General features: G+C 47.2%; 1 protein-coding gene across 6 annotated transcripts in view; it reads left to right on the top strand.

Moving 5' to 3' along the window:
* Positions 1–21,084, top strand: part of PKNOX2 (PBX/knotted 1 homeobox 2) — a 263,949-nt gene that overhangs the window by 218,488 nt on the left and 24,377 nt on the right. For all 6 annotated transcript variants that reach the window (XM_084782949.1, XM_084782951.1, XM_084782952.1 and 3 more), the window contains one exon: positions 11,758–11,946. In XM_084782949.1, the coding sequence (XP_084639075.1) occupies positions 11,758–11,946 (189 nt within the window). The remainder of the gene's footprint in view (positions 1–11,757; positions 11,947–21,084) is intronic.

Raw genomic sequence — 21,084 nt, 5'->3', positions numbered from 1 at the left:
TACATATTATATTTCCAAGGCAACTGCCAGGTTGAAGGGCATCTGAAATCCTCTTCCAGCCAGGGAGTTCCACGGAAGGAGAGTGTTGGAGAGGCCACTGTACTTGCCCAGCATGCTGAGTAGTCTCCTGGAATTATTACCCTCAGGCCCCGGTTACCACAGTGAATTTGGAAACTCTGCAAAGCTTGCCTCTAAGACACCCAATGAGCAGTGCCGCTAACCTCTTCAGCCCCAAGTTTAGCTGATTTCTGCTCCCCAAAAGAGAACAGAATTAGGGGAGTAAACATGACTACAGAAAGAAAATATAACTACATGTTCTCACACACGCGTGCACACACCTGCATGAGTACATACGTGTACGCAGACACACATATTCAGTGCATCTACGGAGCAGACGAAAGACTCTGGTGTTGTTCTGGGCTGAAAATGATTTGCACCGCTGCCTCTCTTGGTGTTCAGTGCAGGGCCTTGTGGCGATACCCTGGCCTGGAATTTTGTGGCGTAGCTCTGATTTAAGAACGGAAGCCGGCCTCGGACATGAGAGAAACTATGTATTGGCTGCCAGGAATATTACTGGAAGCACTGGAACCCCCCAAATCAACCTCTGCCTATCTCTGGCCCTCCCTCTTCCCTAGCAGGCCTTGAACCCGGATGCAGTCGCTAAAATCCCCAGAAAACTTCCACTGTGTTGGTCGTCCGGCTGGTTGGTGACTGAGGGCCAGGCTGACTTAGTCCTGCCCTGCTCTTTAGCTAGTCAGAATCAGAAGAGTCTGCAATTGGAAAAGAAATCCTCAAAATCCGGCCTCAGGCAGCTATGGAGTCAGGACAGGTCTTTCTAAAAGTTGGTCTACGCTCGGGGAAAGGTCCCACTGTGCATGCGCACATGTAATGAGCCCAGCATCACCATTTATTGTCTGTATCATCTTGATGACTAAAACCCTTTGGAGCTCAGTTTACTCATCTATACAGCTAACTGCACCTATCTCATGTGACTTAAATAAATTAATGGGATGGCTCATACACTTGGCCTTTAAAAATGCTCTGCATCTGAAAATTACTCCCAGTGTCATACAATGTTCTAAGCACAATCTTACCTCCTAGCTCTCAAAGACACTCGCAGGTTCGTCAGGAGCCTGAAATTTTGAGGGTAGGGTAGGGTAATCCAACAGTGCCCCTTGCCTCTGGTTCCTAGCCCTATGTCAAAAGGAGGAGACTCAGGGGCCAAGCGCAGGAGCCATCATTAGAACAAGAATCATGTCACCAGCGCAGCCGAGATGCACATAATTAGAAATTAGAAAAAGGTCAGATCCCGTTATTACCAGCTCAATCAGCTGCCGAGTGCCACAGCCAGTTAATTTGGCATCTGTATTTTTTACAACCCCGCACACGTAGCCCAACGGACTGTAACTCTTTCTCCGGACAGATATACTGCGCAGCCGAGCAGGGACATAAAATGAGGGACCCCAAGCAAATGAGCTGAGATAATTGAGAGATTTATTTTTTATATATGTGTGTGTGAGGGCAGCTTTTCTTTGCCCTTGAATATTGACTTTCATAGATGGGATTGTCAGGAGGGCACTTGGGTCCCCCAACTCTTTGCCCATCAGAAGATCTCTCCGAACACCCTTCTTCCAGCCTCTCCCTGACTCTCTCCTACTTTCTCCCACCTCTTGGACGGCCCCTAACTGTTCTTCCTTCCTCCCAGTAGCTCTTTGCCTGTCGTACCCTCCCGTGCTCCTCCCAGAGCCGCTTTTCCAGACAAATCTCCATGGAAACAGCTGAGTCAGCTCTCCCAGAGCCGCCCCAAATATCCAAGAGAGGATCCCAGTTATAGATTTCTGGGGGAGGGGAGTCCGTGAGCTCGCTGCTCCACAGCGCCTCTACTGGGAGGAAAACATAATTACAAAAAGGTTGGGGTTAGAAACCCAGCCTTAGACAGGCGTCCACTCCCACGGCCTTTCACACGTAGCAATCTTCCTATCCACAGAAGAGTCAGCTCTTTGGCTCCTGACTTTGTGGGCCTCCCACTGGCGCTCCGCCTCTCCCTGGTGACAGTAAAGCCTTCACTCGCAAGTAGAGAATGACACCAATAGAGCCCCAACTAGGACTTTCCTGTGTCCATTTCCGTGCCATGGGGGCAGCTTTCTTTCTACTGTCAGGTGCCTGGTGTGGAATCCCTGGTGAGCCCCCCCCCCCCCCCGGGATCTGCTACAGTTCCTGCGCCAGGCCCTTTCTTTACCTGGCCTGCAGATCCGATCCCCTCAGCAGCCTCTGACTGGCACTTGGTAAAGTTTGTAAAATTTGCAAGTTCCCCAAACCCCTTTGAAAGGTAAAAGCTTTTTGTTTTATAAAATCTGATTTACGGGCCCCCGGTGCAAGGCCAAGGTTTTATATATTATGCAAGATTTCAAACTAAGGCTGTAAAACGTACGGTTTCAGTTTCATGCATGGAATTTTTTTATGTGTAAATTTTTTAACATTTATGGGGCACGTTTTAATGAGACTCTGGTGTGGCTCCAGGGACAGATTATAGCTGCCTGACCGCAAAGCCAGTTCCAAAATGGGGCCTTCCAGGCCCCTGGGCCTACTCTAAAGAGGCAGGCCTGGAGGCCAGAGGCTAGGAGTGAGGAGTCAGATGAAGGAGGCAGCCCAGAGCTGCAGGCCCACAGAGACCTCGGCCAGCCCTGATCTGAGAGTTACTCACCTCAGCCTCCAGTCCAGGCTCTTTGCCTAGAAAGGAACTGAAAACCTCACAGACACCGGGGAAAAGGGAAGGAAATCAGAATATCAATGATAATAATAATTAACATTTATAGACCACTTACAGGTACCAGGTGCTATTCTAAATTATTTGTATCTATTATTTTATTTAAAACTCACAAAGTTTAATATTAATATTAATAATATTGTGCCCATTTTGCTGGAGGCATTTAGTTCAGAACACTCCCCCCTTTCTCAGTCTTTCTAAGTCTCCCTGTCCCTGTCTCTGTATGTGATGTGTGTGTGTGTGTGTGTGTGTGTGTGTGTGTGTGTGTGTGTGTAAGGCTTTCTCTCTGGTAGCCTGGAGCTCATCAATTCTGCTATACTGGCTATCTAAGAAGTCCCAGCGACCCTCTGTCTCTGACCTCCCAGCCCTGGGATTACAAGTGTAGGCAACCACATCCATCATTTTTATGTGAGTGCTAGGGATAGAACTCAAGTCCTAATACTTGTACAGCAAGGACTTTGCCAACTGAGCTGCATCCCAGCTCTGTAGTCCTCATCTTAAGAAGTGAAATAACACACAGGAGTATGCTACTATGGACAAAATAAAAAAGAGAACTGAAATGCAGCTCCAGCTCTAAACTATCACACACACACACACACACACACACACACACACACACACACACACACACTTCACTGAGTCCTCAGTACAGTCGAGAGTCACTCTTTATTTATTTTCTGCTGGAAGTCAAATGTAGGACCTTGCATGTGCTAGGCAAGCCCTCTGCTACTGAGCTCCACCCCAAGATCAGTGAATCACTATTACCTTATTTTGCAGCTGAGCCACTAAGACACAGAGATTACAAATGGCTCAAGGCCTCAAGTAAGGAGATGGAAGCCTCTCAGCATCTAAAACCATCTCCTTGAGTTCCCCACTTGTCTTCTCAGAGCCGGACACAGCAGGGAGCTGTTATCCCCTTATAGTAGAGAGAGAAATCAAGGACCATGTATCCTGTACCCAAGAAGTTACACAATTGGGCTCAAAGAAAGTCTAACTGGAGAAGCTCAGCCTGTATCCTCCAGCCCCTCACCACTTCTCCAAATTCTGGAGCCATCCAAGTGGAAGTGTCAGTCCTTGTCGCAGAAGTGATTTAACTTGCCATGCATGACAGTTTCCATAAAATATCCATTTGTCTGGCGGTCCTCCAGGCCCTGTCATTCACCTTTCTTCCAGGGTCCCCTTTTTAATTCTAGTGACCCTGCACTCCCAACTGGCTAAGCCAAGCTGGAGCGCAGGCTGGAAAAATTCCTCATTAGAGTTTAGCTTTCGCTGCTCCAGTGACCCACAGGAAATATCAGCTCACAATTTAGGAATGTGTGTTTACAAACTCCTTTCTCCTCTACACGAGCATCTACCTTCCCCTGCTTTGCAAAAGGAGAAAAGTGGAAGGAGCTTGCCCCCAAGGCAAGGAACAGAGCAGGCTATCTGATCTCTGAGTGAGCTTCTGTTCCCTTATCTTCGGCAGAGTGGTAGATAATCTTGCCCGTCTCATCCCTGAGGTGAAGAGAGACTCACTTACGATAATGGAGAGAGAAGCCTTTTGCAAATTGTAAACTGCTGTGTTTACAGATGTTTTGAGCGACAAGAGTCACTATCGTCAAATGAAGAGGCCGAGACCTACAAGAGAGGCAACAACTTAGGAAAGCACGAGAAGCTGTGTGTGGCAGTTGTGCAGGCATCAGGACAAGGACTTGACATTTTTACACACCTACGATACATGCCAGCAACACATTTACAAACACAATCTTACTCAGGGTCCACATCAGTTTTAAAGTGAAGGTACTATTATCATCATAAATTGCATAGATAAACCTTAAGCCACCTCTCCAAAATGCCCAGGTAACAAATAATAAATTCAGGACACCACAGCATGTTGCTTTATAGGAAATAAGTTGTCCCTGTCTCGGGTACTTTTCTGGAACTGTAGGATACATGAAAATGCCATGACACTACACGGCTGCATCCCACTTTGCTGTTTTGAAAGAGCCATCTTTGAAGAAGGCAGGATCTTTATTTTGAAATAGAAAGGGGAGAGAGAAGTTGAAAGAATAAAACCTGGAAAATTGGAAGTAAGAACACATTTATCACACACACTGGCGGTATTAAATTAAGCAGCATTCCGGATGGAGAGATGGCTCAGAGGTTAAGAGCAATCACTGCTCTTCTGGAGGACTTGAGTTCGGGTCCCAGCACCCATATTGGGCAGCGAACAGCCACCTGTAATTCCAGTGTCAGGGGATCCATCACTCTCTTTCGGTTTGTGTGGACACCTGCACTCACATGTTCAAACTCTCACACTGACACACACACACACACACACACACACACACACACACACACACACACATATACATAATAAAAAATAAAGTAAAATATTTTAAGACATAAATTAAAAGGCATTGTTAAAGTGCTGAAGGATTTGGAGAGTTAATTTCTCTAATCCAGATAATTGGGGGGGGGGACTTTATTTAATAAATCAGCATTTTATTCTCACTTAGAAGCAAAACAACAAAATTAGAGACATAGAATGAACTCACTGCAAATATAGAAAGACCACCAGGATTTACTCTTTCACTAGCTGAATATAGGATAGCCACAGGAAAGCTAGTGGAGTATGAGAAATTATTCAAAGAAGGCTGTTTTGTTTTGTTTTGTTTTGTTTTGTAATATGTATGTTGCCTTTGGGAATTAGAGGTGGGAGGATCAGAAGCTAAAGATCATCTTGGCTACATAGGGAGTTCCGGGCCACCCTGGGCTGCACAAGACCCTGTCTCAACAAAACCAGAAAAAAGAAAGAAAGAAGAAAGAGAAAGAAAGAAAATGTACTTGGCTCTTCATGACTTACAAAGTATTTTCACATTATTACCTGTTGGCCCTTAATAAATCTTGTGAGTTAGAAATGTTCCTTGTTTCTCTTTTACAAATCAGGAGACTGAGGCTCAGAGAAAACCCTGAAGCTGACCTCTGGCATGCAAAGAGCAAGCAGTGGGTCTGGCCTCACTTCCGGGCTGTGTGGCACTGAACTCCCTAGGCTTTTCTGCCTTGCATGCAGCAGTGCCCCCCCCCCATGCAACCCCCACCCCACTCATGCACAGCACTGCACAGCTATTTCTCTAATATTGAAGAGGTCCTACATATTCATTGCCTCAGAGTACCATTATGATTTACTCTGCCTTCTTAAATCTTTAAACCAATTCTATTAGCCCATAAAATAGTAATCCTTCATCTGTGCTTTATCAGACCCCAGGATATGACTTCTTTTGGCCCCTGAACCACCAGAACTAGTTAAAACACATTGCGCATACACTGCATTTGAGCAAAAAAAAATTTGGATATATTTTACTTTGTTTAGTTTATCTGTAGTTTTTTTTTCCATTTTGCATAACAAGTACATATTGATCACATACTTAAATGAGTAAAGGTACTTGTTTTGAGGGAGGTGTGATATATGTATAAATTTATACATGCATGTGTATGTGCGTGTTTATTCATAAGAGTATTTTAAAATAGAATGTTGGCTTTTAGCGGCAGAGTATGTCTAGGGACACAGCTCAGTGATAGATCATTTGTCTACCATGTGAGAGGCCATGATTCCATACCCTGCACTTCCTCCTCCAAAAGTGAATCAGATGGGACAGCCTTTCTAATGAGATGAGAGTAGGAAGAAAAGGGGGAAAAAAAAAAGAAAGGAGAGGAAAAAAATGAATGAAGGATGGAAAGAAAGAAGGACGAAAGGAAGGAGAAATAGCATTAGAATTAGTTTCGTTAAAAAAAAAAAAAAGAAAAGAATTAGTTTCGTTTCAACAAAAACAATTGAGCGATGTATGCGAGTCAGCTGACTTGTCCCGTGTACAGATGAACTTAAAGGAAGACAGTTGCATTGATGGAGGCGCTAGATGTCCTTGGTGCTACAGAAGGCTGAGCAAGCCCTTTACATAAGGCGAGAGAGATCTGAGTCCTGGGAGAACTTCTTAATCAGCACATTAAAAGAACATCGGCTAAGACAATGAGGTCATCTCCCCGTGGCAGGGATGGCCTAAAAGCAAGGCTGCAGCCACGAGCCCTGGTGCGTTTGCACAGTCCCCTCATCTCACAGGCCTCCACCTACCCCCAAAACCGCACACCCTTTATGCTACCATTGTTTCGGTTTTGTTCTTTAACCTACCTGAATCCCGAGAGAGACCACAGAAGGGTAAAGCAATTTGGTCTCGGGGATAAGGCAGTGAGGCTTCAGATTGCCCACCAGCTGTGTGACCTTGGGATGAAAAATTATCTGTGGGCTTCATTTTTTTTTTCCAACTACAAAATGTGGGCAACAAGAGTACTTGCCTCCAGAGGAGGTTATCTAGAATAAATAAGACAGAGCATAGAGTGGGCTTAACCCGGGGCCGGAGATACAATAAGAAATATTTCAGTGTAACCATCAATCCATCCACAAGTGTTCGCTCACACCTCACACTGTGCTGATTATTCTAATAGGCGTAAGCTAAGACCTTCCAGGCTGAAGCCCGGCAGGAAATGTAGACAACAATAAGTCTTCCTCAAGTTCTTCTTGGTCGAAACTCCTTACGCTAACATCACCACTCCCCTCTAACTTGGCTTGTCACTCTCAGCCTCATGGAGGTGGCATCCATAGGATGAGACTTTTTGTCAGAGCCCTGTCTATAACCTTTAATTCCTATTTGGTACCCCAGAAAACCCGTGTGTGTGTGTGTGTGTGTGTGTGTGTGTGTGTGTGTGTGTGTTCCTGTGTATTGTACATAAGTGCACATGCATACAAAGGCCCGAGAACAGCCTCAGGAGTCACTCGGAAGGTGTCTGTCTGTCTTGAGACAGGGTGGCTCACTGTCCTGAAGCTTGCCCATTCAGCCGGTTTGGCTGGCCAGCCGTCTGAGGGCTCCTCCTGTTTCTGCCCCTCTATCACTCACTGTTAACACTAATACTACCCAGCACACCCAGCTTTGAAACTGTGACCAGGAGATCAAACCCGTGCAGCAAGAGCTTTAGCCACCAAGCTATCACCTCAGGCCTCTCCTGTCATTTTGTATTGTCTGAGTTTGTCCCTAGGCGTCACAATGCTACCAAAGACTGGAAGGCTGGCATTAGAATCTCCCACACACTGCCCGTGTCAGCACATCTGCAGATGTGGAAAGGCAGTAACCCCATCTACACTTGTCCTTTTATTTTGGCATATTTATAAATTTACACACAATTGTAAGAATTAGTATGAGAGATCCCGACTCCCTCCTTGTATAAACTAGAGCACAATTTCAGAGGCAGGAGCGACCTACCAACCTTATCCAGAGTTTGCCAACTTTACATGCGTTCACTTGTATGTACATATGTGTGTGCTAAGTTCCATTCGAATTTGTTGCATTTAGATTCATGTAAACATATTATAGCCAAGGCACACGACGGGTCTTCCCTCTTTCCTTCACTCTATCAGCAACTGCTAATCTGTTCTGTCTCTGTTTTTGTCATTTCAAGAATGTCCTGCAAATAAATGGCAGTGGGCTATTAGTATATATCCTTTTAAGACTGTTTTTTTTTCCCTCGTAGCATAATTCCCTGTGATATAACCAGGTTGTTGAGCGTATTAATAGTTCATTCCTTTTTATTGCCAAGCTGTAGTCTGTGGTATGGATGTACCATAGTTCATTCATTCATCTGTTTCTAGTTTGAGGTCACTTGATATAAAGCCACAATGAACATCTAGTTGTTCATGTATAGGTGTGTGTGTGTGTGTGTGTGTGTACGTTTTTATTTCTCTGGAACAAATGCCCACAAGATGCTGGGTCATATGACAAGTACCTATTCGGTTTGGGTGGGTTTTTTTTGTTGTTCTTGCTCAATTGTTTTTGAGGCAGTCTCTCTCACTATATAGCCTAGGCTGGACTTGATCTCACAGAGATCTGCCTGCCTCTGCCTCTCAGCTGAGATGCACAACACCCAGAAAGTATGTTTAATTCTGTAAGGGATTGTCACACTGTTTGCAGTGACCACACTGCCTTACTTTCCCACCAGCAACGCGTGGCAATCTAGAGTCCAGTTCTTCTGGCAGTGTTTGGTACCGTCACTTCCTAACTGTAATTATGCATATGTGTGTGTGCAGAGATGCCTCACTGTGGTTTCAATTGGCATCTCCCTAATGGCTAATGACATTGAACATCTTTCCATGTGCTTGTTTGCCATCTGTATATCCTCTTCTGTACAAGGTCTGATCACATCTTTTGCCCTTGTTCTAATTAACTGCTTGTTATTTTGCTGTTTAGTTTTCTTTACATATTCTATGTACAAGTCCTTTGTCAGATATGTGGTCTGTAAATATTCACTCCCAGTCTACAGTCTTTTCATCTTCTCTGTTGGCGTAGATTTTTTTATTTTTTATTTTATTTTATTTATTTATTTATTTTTAGACAGGATCTCTCTATGTATCCCTGGCTATGCTGGAACTCACTATATAGACCAGGCTGGTCTTGAACTCAAAGTGTTCTACCTGCCTCTGCCTAACCCCCAACCCCAGCCCTGCCCAGAGCTGGGATAAAAGATATGCACCACCATGCCTGGCAGGTTCTTTTAAAGAAGAAACATTTTTAAATTTAGCAAGCAAGTCATTTTCCATTTCAATATTATGGTTTTGGTATCAAAATCTAAGATTTCTTTGCTAAACCCTACACATCAAGTTTTCTGCTTTCCTTCTTTCTTTTGTTCTCTCTTTTTTTGTTTTGTTTTTCAAGACAAGGTTTCTCTGTGTAGCCCTGGCTGTCCTGGAACTTTCTCTTTAGACCACGCTGGCCTCCAACTCAGAGATCTGCTTAGTATTGCCACTGAGTACTGGGCTTAAAGGCATGGGTTATCATGCCTGGATCCATTTTCTTTTTTTTTTTTTTTCTAAAAAAGTTACAGTTTTTCATCTTATATTTACGTCTACTCCTCCATTGGAATTAATCATCATGTTAGATGTGGAGTTTAAATTAAGGTTTAGGATTGTTTTTGTTTGCCTGTTTATAGGTGTTTGGTTATTCTAACATCGTTTGAACGAGCCCCTGTTGAAAAGCAATTTGGGTTTATTTGTCATGATTCGTAACAAATATACGTAGATTTTTTCCTGTCACTCTTGGGAATTCATACAGAATTCATACAGAAACTAATGTAGAAATGGAAACTACACACTTAGACAATAGTGTTTCTGTTGTGAGTGTGTGTGTATCTGTGTCTGTGTGTCTGTGTATGCTTAGGCAAGTGTTCTACTATTGAGTTAGATCCACTTTGTTTTCTAGCCTCATAGTATAACTTTTTTCTAAATAAAACTGAAAATTTGGATGAACTGTAAGTGGCCAGAAACAGGGAACTAGTTATATAAAGTGCACATATAGACTCATATGTGACAATTGAAAATTACTCTCATCCACTCAATAATTATTCTGTATAAATAGGATAATGCTGTGAGCCAATTAGACATCACCCCCCCCCCCCCCGCTTTCTCTCAGCTCTCAGTCCAGAAGAGAGATAGAGAAAACAAGTATGACACTTAGAAAAGCCTATTTGATGAGCTAAGGGAAAAATCAGAAAGCAAAATTCTATGTGTAATGTTTATTGGCGATTGGTTAAAATATATGCATGTAGGCCAGCGAGATGGCTCAGCAGGTCAAAGCACTTGCTGCCAAGCCTGACAGATTTGAGCTCAGTCCTGTGGACCTGCACAGTGGAAGGGGAGACCTGATTCTCAGAAGTTGTCCTCTGACCTCCACGTGAGCACCGTGGCACATGTGCACACACAGAAATAAATAAACGTTTAAAATATATGAGGGGAAAACTGAAACTTTTCTTTTAGGGTAATCAGATAAAGATAGTTGTTTTTTCATCCTGTGTTTCCCATACTTTCATTATATTTTCTTCTTATGACAATAGGAGCAACAAGCTGGGATTGGCAGTACATGCCTGTAATCCTAGTGCCTAGGGAGGTAGATGCAGAAGAATTATGAGATCAAGGTCATCCTCAGCTACATAGTGAGTTGGAGACTAGCTTGGGCTACACAAAACCCTTCTTAAAAGCTGATGAAATCGAGCCGGGCAGTGATGGCGCACGCCTTTAATTCCAGCACTCTGGAGGCAGAGGCAGGCAGATGGCTGTGAGTTCGAGGCCAGCCTGGTCTACAAAGTGAGTCCAGGACAGCCAAGGCTACACAGAGAAACCCTGTCTTGATGAACAAAACAAAACAAAAAACAAAAAAGCTGATGAAATAATGTAAATGAAACAAGTCCCAATGAAAACAATGACAACAACACAGGAGAACGCTTCAAATGCAAAGTAGCTCCAAGCCACATTAGGATCAGGGATGTCCATTTGAAGAGGCCCTTGTGCAGTATCCCGAAGGGCATGGAAGGCAGACAGTTGGTACCCAGTGCCCAGCTAAGTCATGCTGGATTATCCAGTCCATCAGCAGGTATCATCAGAGTAAGGCTGCCCATATCACATGAAGCACATGTCTATTCATAAATTTAAGAATAGACAATGTCTGACCTCTGGGATATTTCCAAGAAACTCTGACCTCTGTCTTCCTTGTGTTCACTTAGTACTTCATGATTTATAGTGTGCCATGGTCCTTTCCCATGAGCCCACAGAAAACCTGTAAAGTTGTTGGGGAGGATATAATAGCCCCATTTATTAGACACTAAGGGGGCATAGAGAGCTTAGGCAAGTTGCCCAAGGCCACAGAGACAATCCATGGCAGACCTGGAGCTTGAACCTGGACTTCTATTTCTAAAGTCAGTGCTGTTCTCAGACCCACAGCTGCATCCAGAACACCTGTGTTAACAGTTGGCTCAAAGCAGGTGACTAACCAACAGGCTCACATGGAGAGTTTAAACCATGTGGGTTGGAAACAGGAGCCACGGCCAGAATGGCTCCCCTCCTCTGCCGGGGGCTTGATGGGGAGGGAGGGGTGTGTGACCTGGACACCTAGGCTTACAGCTCTTCCTCTCCCCAGATGGTGAAGGCAATCCAGGTCCTGCGGATCCACCTGCTGGAGTTGGAGAAAGTCAATGAGCTCTGCAAGGACTTCTGCAACCGTTACATCACCTGCCTCAAAACCAAGATGCACAGCGATAACCTGCTCAGGAATGACCTCGGGGGCCCCTACTCCCCCAATCAGCCCTCCATAAACCTTCACTCACAGGTAACACACAGGGATGGTCCTTCTCCCCTCAGCCAGGCATGCAGAAAGGTCTGAGCGTCCCAATGGCCTGGGCAAAGCCATTTGGATCATCAGATGCTTTTACAAGCAGGCCCTCCTCCTCCTCTCCATCAGGCAGCACAGACCCTTACTTTTATTTGGTTGTTTGTTTGATTGATTGTAGCCTAGGCTGGCCTCAAACTCTTGATCCTGCCGCCTTAACCACCAGACCTAGCTAGCATAGCCCCTTTTAAACATAGACTCCCACATGCCAGGATATGAGCATCCTCTGAATGACCATATCTAAGAAAGCCAGTGCCCAAAGAAATCCCTGGCTTCCGACCCTAAGATTTTCCAAGACATGGTAAGCAGGGGAGCCCTGCTCTATAATGGAGAAAGGACACTTGCCTCACTGACAGCTGGGAACGGTAGGCAGATCTCCAGGCAGTCTCTTCTGAAGGGCGTGAAGTGGGTCTTGGCAGTCGTGGAAGAAGGCTCAAGGGGAACTGGTTCTCCCCCCCCAAATTCTTCCCTCCGAGTAGATAAAGACAGATTCCATAGGGCGGCTTCTCACAGCTCGTCCTCTACCTGTGTGCTCTCTCTACCTGGTACTCTGCCCCCCACAAAGGTTCAAGGCCACTGTAAAAGTCACCTCAACCAAACTCCTTTCAAGATTCCCCTGCCACCGTCATCCTAGGAAATGGTGCCTAGTCTACACCATAGGAAAGAATGGGCACCTCTCTCCAGGACAGAATGTGTTCTCCAAATCTACAAACTCAGAAAGCTACCTGATTATTGCTGTACAGTGCACTTGCTGACATCTGCATAGACTATAGGCTCCCGACTTTGTTTTCCTGTCACCAAGTTCCTGAAGTCCAGAACACACATACCTATGCCCCTGGGAGGCTCACAGTAGCCCCTCCCCTTAGATACATGTGGATAAGGATACACATTAACTTTCTAAGGGTGCGTGATGGGAGCTACTGTGAAGGCTACCTGAGAGGCTGTACCATTTTCACTCAGGTTGGCAGAGGCAAGTGGAGGGACACATTTTGCACATTGTGACCCACCCCCCACCTCCACAGGTACACTCTGAATTGCATCATGTTCAGCCCACTGGGGGGGTGGGCGGCGTCTCTTTGGGACTTAACACTAAAACAACATAGGACATGGGGCAAGAAGTTTATTTCCTCCTTGTACGGCTTAAAAATCATCAAATCACTTTATTATAGATCTAAAAACAGCAGCCTTGGCTTCTGCTTGCTAATATTCTCTTGAAATAGACTCATTCCTTCAGAGTCTTATTGTACTTTCCCTTATGATCGAAATTAGCAAGAAACTTGCATAAAAGAGGACAATAATTGCTCAACGAGCATCTCGTTTGTAATTTATTAGTTTCTATTATTGTGGGTTACCATGGTGATGCTGCGCAGCCCCGGTGACGGGAGAGATGTAAGATAGGAGCTGAGGAGGCTGCGAGGCCTCACCAAATGGAGATGCACATTTTTATCAGTAATTTTCATGAAAATAATAAGTGAGGAGTTAATGAGATGGAAAGCCATCCTGTGGCTATTGTGAATTTTTTTTAAGTGTTGATCTAATTAGAATGCATCGGTCAGGAAAAGTAATGAGGATTTAGTGCCTCACAGAGATGTGAGGATCATATCAGAAAATTAGCACAAGTCTTTGGAAATAATCAGGTCCTTGGAGAGGCCCTGGATTTCCCCTCCTGGGCCCTCCGACTCTACCTTGAGCTCTGGAGTTGGGGGTGTACCGAGGTGGGGGGGGGTAGAAAGGCAAGGAAGGAGGGGCTGGAGGCTCAGCAACCACCGTGGCCCCTCAGGGTTGGAGGTCTGTCTGAGGTTGACAAGCGAAGCTCAAGGAAGCCGGGGTTTGCAGGGAAGTGGAGTTTGTGGGGAAAGGGAACCTGGGCTCTGGATAATCCAGGTGTTGGAACTGCCTACTTATTGCAAAAGCCAGACCTCTGAGGCATGCTGGCTCTGTGCCTCTGAGGAAGGAAGCAACATCAGACCCCCGCCTGACAGTGAGACTGGCCCTGGGGGTAACCCTTGCAGAAAGGCTCTGATCTCAGAGAAAGAGGAACGCAGGCAGTTGGGTGAAAACAAAGACACCCGGAGGGGAATGGGGTGCGGTGGGGCAGGGCGGGGCGGGGCGGGGCGGGGCAGAATACGCATAGTGACATATTCTTATTTAGTGACACTCAGATTGTTGCCACCGCCTCCTTCCCACCTGTCTTGCCACGCCATCCCTCAGTCCCGCTCCACACCTGTGCTCCACTTACATTGCTGCTGCTCGGTTTGTCTTCCTGGAGCCTGGGTGGTGGTCTGTAGACTCTGCCCTTGGTCTCATAACCATTTTTTCATGCCTATATGTTGAAGGGGACACCTCTCCACACTGACCCTCTCCTCTCTACAAGGCCAAACCAGCCTTTTCCCAGGGCCAGTGGCAAGGCTGCTCTCCCACAGAGGTCCCTCTGATCTCCTTCTCTTATAGGCCTTTCCTTCTCTTGGCTGACAGCCTACTGTCAATGCAGCAAATTTAACATAGGATGTTAAATGAGAAATTGTGTCTCTTGCTTTCTTCTCCTAGAAAACACATGTTGTTTGCATTGACACAGCATCTTGTATATTTGAAATCACCAAACCACTTTATTGCAGATCTAAAAACAGCTACCCATGCTAATGCTTGCTAATAGTATATCGAAATAGACTCGTTCCTTCAAGTATTGTTGCCTTGCGATGCCAGCTGTGGCCACAATGTCTTCTGGAAGGTCAGGGGCCAGTGGGCCTTGGTTTGAAAAAATAATGTGGCGGAGGTGGGTGGTGTGCAGGAAGGGAGGAGGAGGAAGAGGAGGGGATGGAAGAGCTAAGGAAAGGGGACGCAAAGACCAGCAGAGGCCGTTAGCATCGTTCAGGAGATGAGCAGGGAGAGGCCGGAGCATTTTCAGAACAGAGCAGCGAAGAGGAAGAGACAGAGAGACACTGATAGAGGCAAAAGCAGGCGATGTGAGGCCAAGGCTGAAAGAAAGTAGGAAGCAGAATGGGGGCCGTGGTGAGCCAAAGACCACGACAGAATAAAGAAATGAATGGCTGGGAAGTAAGACTGTGGGAAAGGGAACGCGAGGTAAGAAGGGAGCACAATTCTTCAGTTAGTGGCCTACTAAGGAACCGGCTCTTGGCCTGGGACTCCCCAGCAGCCTATGGAGGATGCTGATAGTCCTACTCTCCCTCATAAGTGTGGCCCTCTTTCTGATGTGAAGCAGGCTCCGTCTTCTGCCTTTCCAAAGTTGTGAGGGGGCTGAGGCAGTGTGCTCATACATGCCCCTCATGCCCCTTTCCCCCTCCCCTCCCCCTTCCTCCCTCCCCCAGTCCCTCCATCACCCCCCCCCCCTCGCACCACTGAGACCTTGGGACTTCCGTCCCATGCTGAGCATCCTGAGGCTGTCACCTGTGACTTCAGACCAGATGGGGTTAAGGGGAGGTGGTCCAGCACTTAAATGAACTTGAGCTTGTGCACTGTCTGGATACAAAGAGGGAAGAGAGAGACTGGAGCTTGCTGTGTGCTGTCCTCCCATCAGGCTCCCATCACTGTCTCCCTGAGGCGGGATGGGTGGGGTCTTGCCTGAACTCATTTAGGAAAGAGACCTTCTGCTTCCTAAGGACTAGGACAGAGCCTTAGTCAACATAAGTGGAAGATATTAGGAGCCAGCATGAAAGAGGAAACTGAGTGACTTGGGGGGGGCGGAATATATTCATTCTGCATGCTCCAACCTTAATCCCCTCCAGCCTGAAATAGCTGCCCCAAGTGCTAGTTTGACTTGAGGAAGTCACCACCACCACCACCACCACCACCACCACCACCGCCAGGATCCCCCAGCTCAACGTCCCAGCTGCTTGCCAGCTTTGTTTTAAACTGCTGGCTCATGGTTTTCCCTGAGTGCTGATCACAATGCCTTGTGTGGCAAAGTAAAAGACATTTTTGTTTTCCACGGAACGGGGCCCCATTGCCAGATGCTAAGTTGTGTCTTTCACTCACTCTGTGGGGTTTGGCCTAGTCTCATCTTGGTCTTCCATTTCTATCTATCAGTTTTCTCTGAGTGGGTAAGATGATGGTAGGGGTGTAAGGATACTGTTTTTACCACACTGGTGCTGGGATAGGGGGTGGGGGCGGGAGGTGGGGGGAGCAGTTTCAAGGGCTAAAACCAGCACAGCACACTTAGCTGCTTCCACCTCCCCTGGAAGATAATCCATCTTGCTCCGACTACGTGTTACACCCAGCCATGCTATGGGGGGGGGGGGCAGCTTCCCCTACCCCCCACATACTTTAGCCTCAGCTCTGGGTTCTCCTGTCCTTAGAGAGTGCTAACTAAACCACCCACTAGAGAGAACCCAACTCTTGCCTCACTCAGGCTAATTTGATCTGTAAATCCTCCCTCTGTCTCCATGGAGATTTAGAGTCATCCCTAGTACAGGGGCTGGGACACAGTTCTCACTGAGTTGCCAGTCACTGGAGGATGCTTACTGTATGCCCTTTTAGGTCCTGTGAGAACCCAGGTGACTTTCACAGGGATCTCCTAATTCCAGGAGGTGGGGGCGAGTTATGAGTCTAGAATGAAGTCTGACAGGCGTAGAATGCTCAGGGCCTGAGAAAGACAGGAAAGGAAGAGCTGAGGAGAGGGGGAGGGGCGAAGTGTAGGGGTCCTGGGAGGAGCCCACCACATATATGGCTTGAGATCTGCCTTCTTCCCCAACAGAGAGCTTGGAGCCCAGCCAGCACAGGGCTCATGGCCAGGTCCATTTCTGCCCCGAAACAAGCAGAACAAATCCAAGGATGGGGGATTTTGGTGGGAGAAGCTGCAGATTCGTTGGCCAGGCTTCCTGGGCGGGGGTTGGGAGTGGGGGGATGGGGGGCAGTGGGGGTGTAGCCTTTTAGGAAGGCTTGGAAGAGTTAGTAGCCTATGTGGCTAGGACAGAAAGAAGTCTGAGAGAGGCTAGGGAACAGCCTTTTAGAGTCCCTGGAGAGAAGGGACCAGTCCTTCGTTCATGCTTCGTATATTCCTTCAAGCACTCATGGAAGCTGTTGAGCTCTGGGGTCATAAAGATGGACCATGTCACAGCCTCTGACCTTGGAACGGAAATGATGGACTATCTTGAAACTAACTTTATGAGGGTGATATTTAAAATGCATATTTTTAGAAAATTACTTTATGTGATTGTTTCGCCTGCATGCGTGCCTATGTATCAGATGTGTATAGTACTCACAGAGGCCAGAAGAGGTTGTTAGGGCCCCTGGAACTGGAGTTATACGTAGTTGAGAGATGCCATGTGTGTGCTAGGAATTGAACCCAGATCCTCTGGAAGAGCAGCCTGTGCTCTTTTTTTTTTTTTTTTAAGGTTTATTTATTTAATGTATATAAGCACTCTATTTGCATGTACACCCAAATGCCAGAAGAGGGCATCAAATCACATTACAGATGGTTGTGAGCCACCATGTCGCTGTTGGGAATTGAACTCAGGACCTCTGGAAGAGCAGACAGTGCTCTTAACCTCTGAGCCACCTCTCCAGCCCACAGCCTGTACTCTTAACCACTAAACCACTTTTTCCAGCCCTGAGGGAGATACATTTTGATGTTGACTATTATAGGCAACTGTTAAATATTTTAAAGAAAAATAGGGATATAAACAACAGGGGCAGGGTCAGAGAGATGTTGCAGGACAAATTAATTGAGTTTTTTTATGGCTACAACACGAACTGGTGACAGAGGGGCCCTTGCAGCATTGATTGACCGCTCCTTGTCTCAAACATGCTATGTACTAGGTACCTTATGTATAATATTTTCTTTATTCCTCACAAGACTTCACATGGACACTATATTCTCCTTTTTACACCCAAGAAAAGAGATGAAAAGTAAAGACTCTGGCCCAACACCATACACCAAGTAGTGAGTGTGTGTGTGAGGCTACTACACAGCCTATATTCCTACAGTGTGATGCCATCCTGTTACACATGGAAAGGAGAGCAAGACTCCAGTGCCAAGTTAGGGGTGGGAGTGACCCTAGGGGTGGGAATGACCCTAGCTCAGGGACACAGAGACTAGAGGTGATGTAATGGGTTACTGCAAAGCATGGGAAGACGGGGAAAGAGGTAGGAAGTGAGCAGAACCCTGAAGCGCCGGGCTTAGCAGCCTAAGGAACCAGCTCTTAGCGCTGTACTCCCTGGCATCCCATGGAAGATGCTGGCGCCCGTCTCCTCCTTATAAAGGTGGGCTTCTCTCTGACATGCAGCTCTCATTGCATTGCTTTTCCGAAGTTGACAGGGGGTTGAAGGCAGTGTGCTCCAGTGATCCCTACCAAGGGCCTAGGACTTCTGTCCCATTCTGAACATCCTGAGGATGTGACCTGTGACTTTTCAGGTCAAGTGGGGACAGAGGAAGAGGTGGTCCACCTCGGGAGGATCACCACTTAGACAGGAAGGCAACACCCCAGACCAGGGAGACAAGAAGTGGCTTTATGCTGCCTGATCCTGCCTAGCAGTAGGGCTGCGGCTGCTGTTGGTCTTCAGTGTGTAGTTCCCCGCCGGGTGAGCGAAACCCGAGACCCCTGCTCCTTCCGGGAAGGAATGTTCCTTAAGAGCAGCAGCTGCTGCTTGTCCCCGCAGGCCTGGGCTGCCTTTCTCTTGAGGCCAAAGCCCCCAGCTGGGATGGAACAGGACAGGATTAGGTGGATTGTTTATATGAGCTTGGCTTCCTTGCGGTTGCAAACCTAGCTCTTCTTGGTCTAAGGCGGGAGTCTGGCTGTGATAGAACAGGGGGACTCTTCCGGAAAGGGTGTCTGGGGACAAAGGCAACCCTCTCAACCACCTGACCGGACAGCCCAGTCGGGCCTCAGACCTAAAGCGCTTAGCCTGCACTCAACAGGGTGCACTTGGCACAGTGTCCAAGGAAGAGCCAGCCTTCTTTTCCTCAGAAACCTATTCCCTAAGCAACAGACATCTCTGTCCAAGAGCGGACCTCTCTGTGCGCCCCGTGTACAGTGAGAGAAAGTAATGACGAGTTAGGAGGACTGTCCTTGCTCACACTAGCAAGGCGGGACAAGATCTCCAGTGGTGGTAAGACACTGAACCGCACCCCACTCTCCTCTCAGATCAGGCAAATAAGCCTTTGAGGTAGCCTTCTGGGAGGGGTTGGGGAGCTGGTCGGAGGCTATGGATCTGCAGAGACCTCTAGTGGCCAGGGCAAGGATGGCAGATTGCTGGGCCCTGTCCTTTAATCCTTTCACGGGAATCATAGGGTGGGTTTTATTTTCCATTGTTTTGTTTTGTTTATCCCTAATCCTCAGATGCAAGGAATTTTGCATGGTCATCCAGTGTATCTTTGGGGACAATGTAATAATATGAAAATTCCAAATATTTTAAAATATCTTCAAGAGAAATGTTTCCGTCGTCTCTTTCCTTCATACTTTAATTTTTTTAAAAGTATGCGTGCGTGCGTGCGTGCGTGTGTGCGTGCGTGCGTGCGTGCGTGCGTGCGTGTGCCTTCTTCTGTGGGTGGAAAATAACTTTCTGGGCATCTTAGGCCTGTTCCCTATTAAAAGTGAAGACAGAAGACTCAGGAGAGGCACAGCTGAAGTCAGATCACATATCCAAATTTGTCGTCAGAGTCAGTTTTTGTGTGCCCCATAACCCCACACACATACTCCCAAGAGCCATCCAAGGCTCTCCTGTTTCCTAGTAAATCCCTTCCTCTGAATAAGGCATCTTTTTTTGTTCCAAAAATGAGACATGGAGCAAAACTCACCCGATGACCACTGTGTCCATAAGAATGAATGATGACCCGGGGGAGGGGTGTGTGTGTGTGTGTGTGTGTGTGTGTGTGTGTGTGTGTGTGTGTGTGTGAGGGCCTTGCAGGTGGCACTCTGGAGGCACAAGTTCTCTACTTTTGTAAACTTGCTGCTCCCTCTCTTACGACCCTCCTGAGGGACTCTAAACATTCCAGGGCTGGGGACGGGGCGGGGGGGGGGGGGGGGAGTAGGGGAAGAGATACTTCCAATACCACCTGTGGAGGCCAGGCTTCCAGTGGCTTTCCAGAGAGACCCAGCAGAGGTCTTGGGCTGGACTAGCCTCTCTCGGCGCCTGGTGGCTGGACACTGGACAGTTCAAGCAGGAGTGTGAGACAGGGTGCTGGAAATGCCACTAACACTGCAACAAGTGTGCTTCTCACCTCACTGTGAGTGCACACAGCAGCGGCCACCAGGGTATAGAGTCAGATGAGCCTCTGAGGAAGCTGTTGAGGAGATAGCAATCTGATGTATTTAGCCAATAGATTCTTCCCCCAAGGCTTCTATTACTGCCACTGTGGCTTCTTCAGAAAAGACTGAGACTGTCCTTAGAGAGCCAGAGCTGCCTTGCCACCATTCCACAGAGCTACAGACTGATGTGCAGCCTGACATCACAGCAAGGTGGAGTCTTTGCTCTCTTCTCAGATGGGGGCCATGCTTAGCTCTCTGAGGCTTAGTACCAGGCTCTAGGGGCGCATCGGACAAGACCAATGAAGGTCAAGGTCTGTGCTGTCCTGTCTGGGTGTACGGCCTCAGCTCCACAACAGCCTCAGCTCAGCAACTTCTGCCACTACATAAAGAACACCACAGCATGGCTCTAGGACTTTGAAGACAGGTTTAACCCCGGTTCTTCCACTCAGGCGACCTCAGCCCTGTGAGGTGGGGAATGAATTATTAGACACAGTGCCAGGCAGTGTGTTTGCAATAGAGCCGGTTCATTTCCTCTCTCTGTTAGCCTCCACTGTACACTCAAGCCAGCAGACCTACAGCTATTTGAGTCAGGGAAGACCCTTCCATTCTTTGTGCCTCAGTCCTCTCTAGGAAAATGGGGCGATCTCTCTCCTGCTGACCCTATAAGGTGAAGGCGAGCTTAGCATGGAGTTGAGGGGAGAATGACCACCCTTCCATTCTTTTTTCGGGGGGCAGGGGTGGGGTTGGGAGAGGGTCTCTCTGAGTAGCCTTGGCTGTCCTAGATTCACTTTGCAGACCAGGCTGGCCTCGAACTCACAATGATCCACTTGCCTCTGCCTCCTGAGTGCTGGGATTAAAGGCGTGCGCCACCACA

The sequence above is a fragment of the Acomys minous genome (genome assembly GCF_964271855.1).
Source record: "Acomys minous genome assembly, chromosome: 5".
Classification (NCBI taxonomy): domain Eukaryota; kingdom Metazoa; phylum Chordata; class Mammalia; order Rodentia; family Muridae; genus Acomys; species Acomys minous.
Note: the sequence above shows the minus strand (reverse complement) of the source record. Positions and strands in the feature narration are given on the sequence as shown.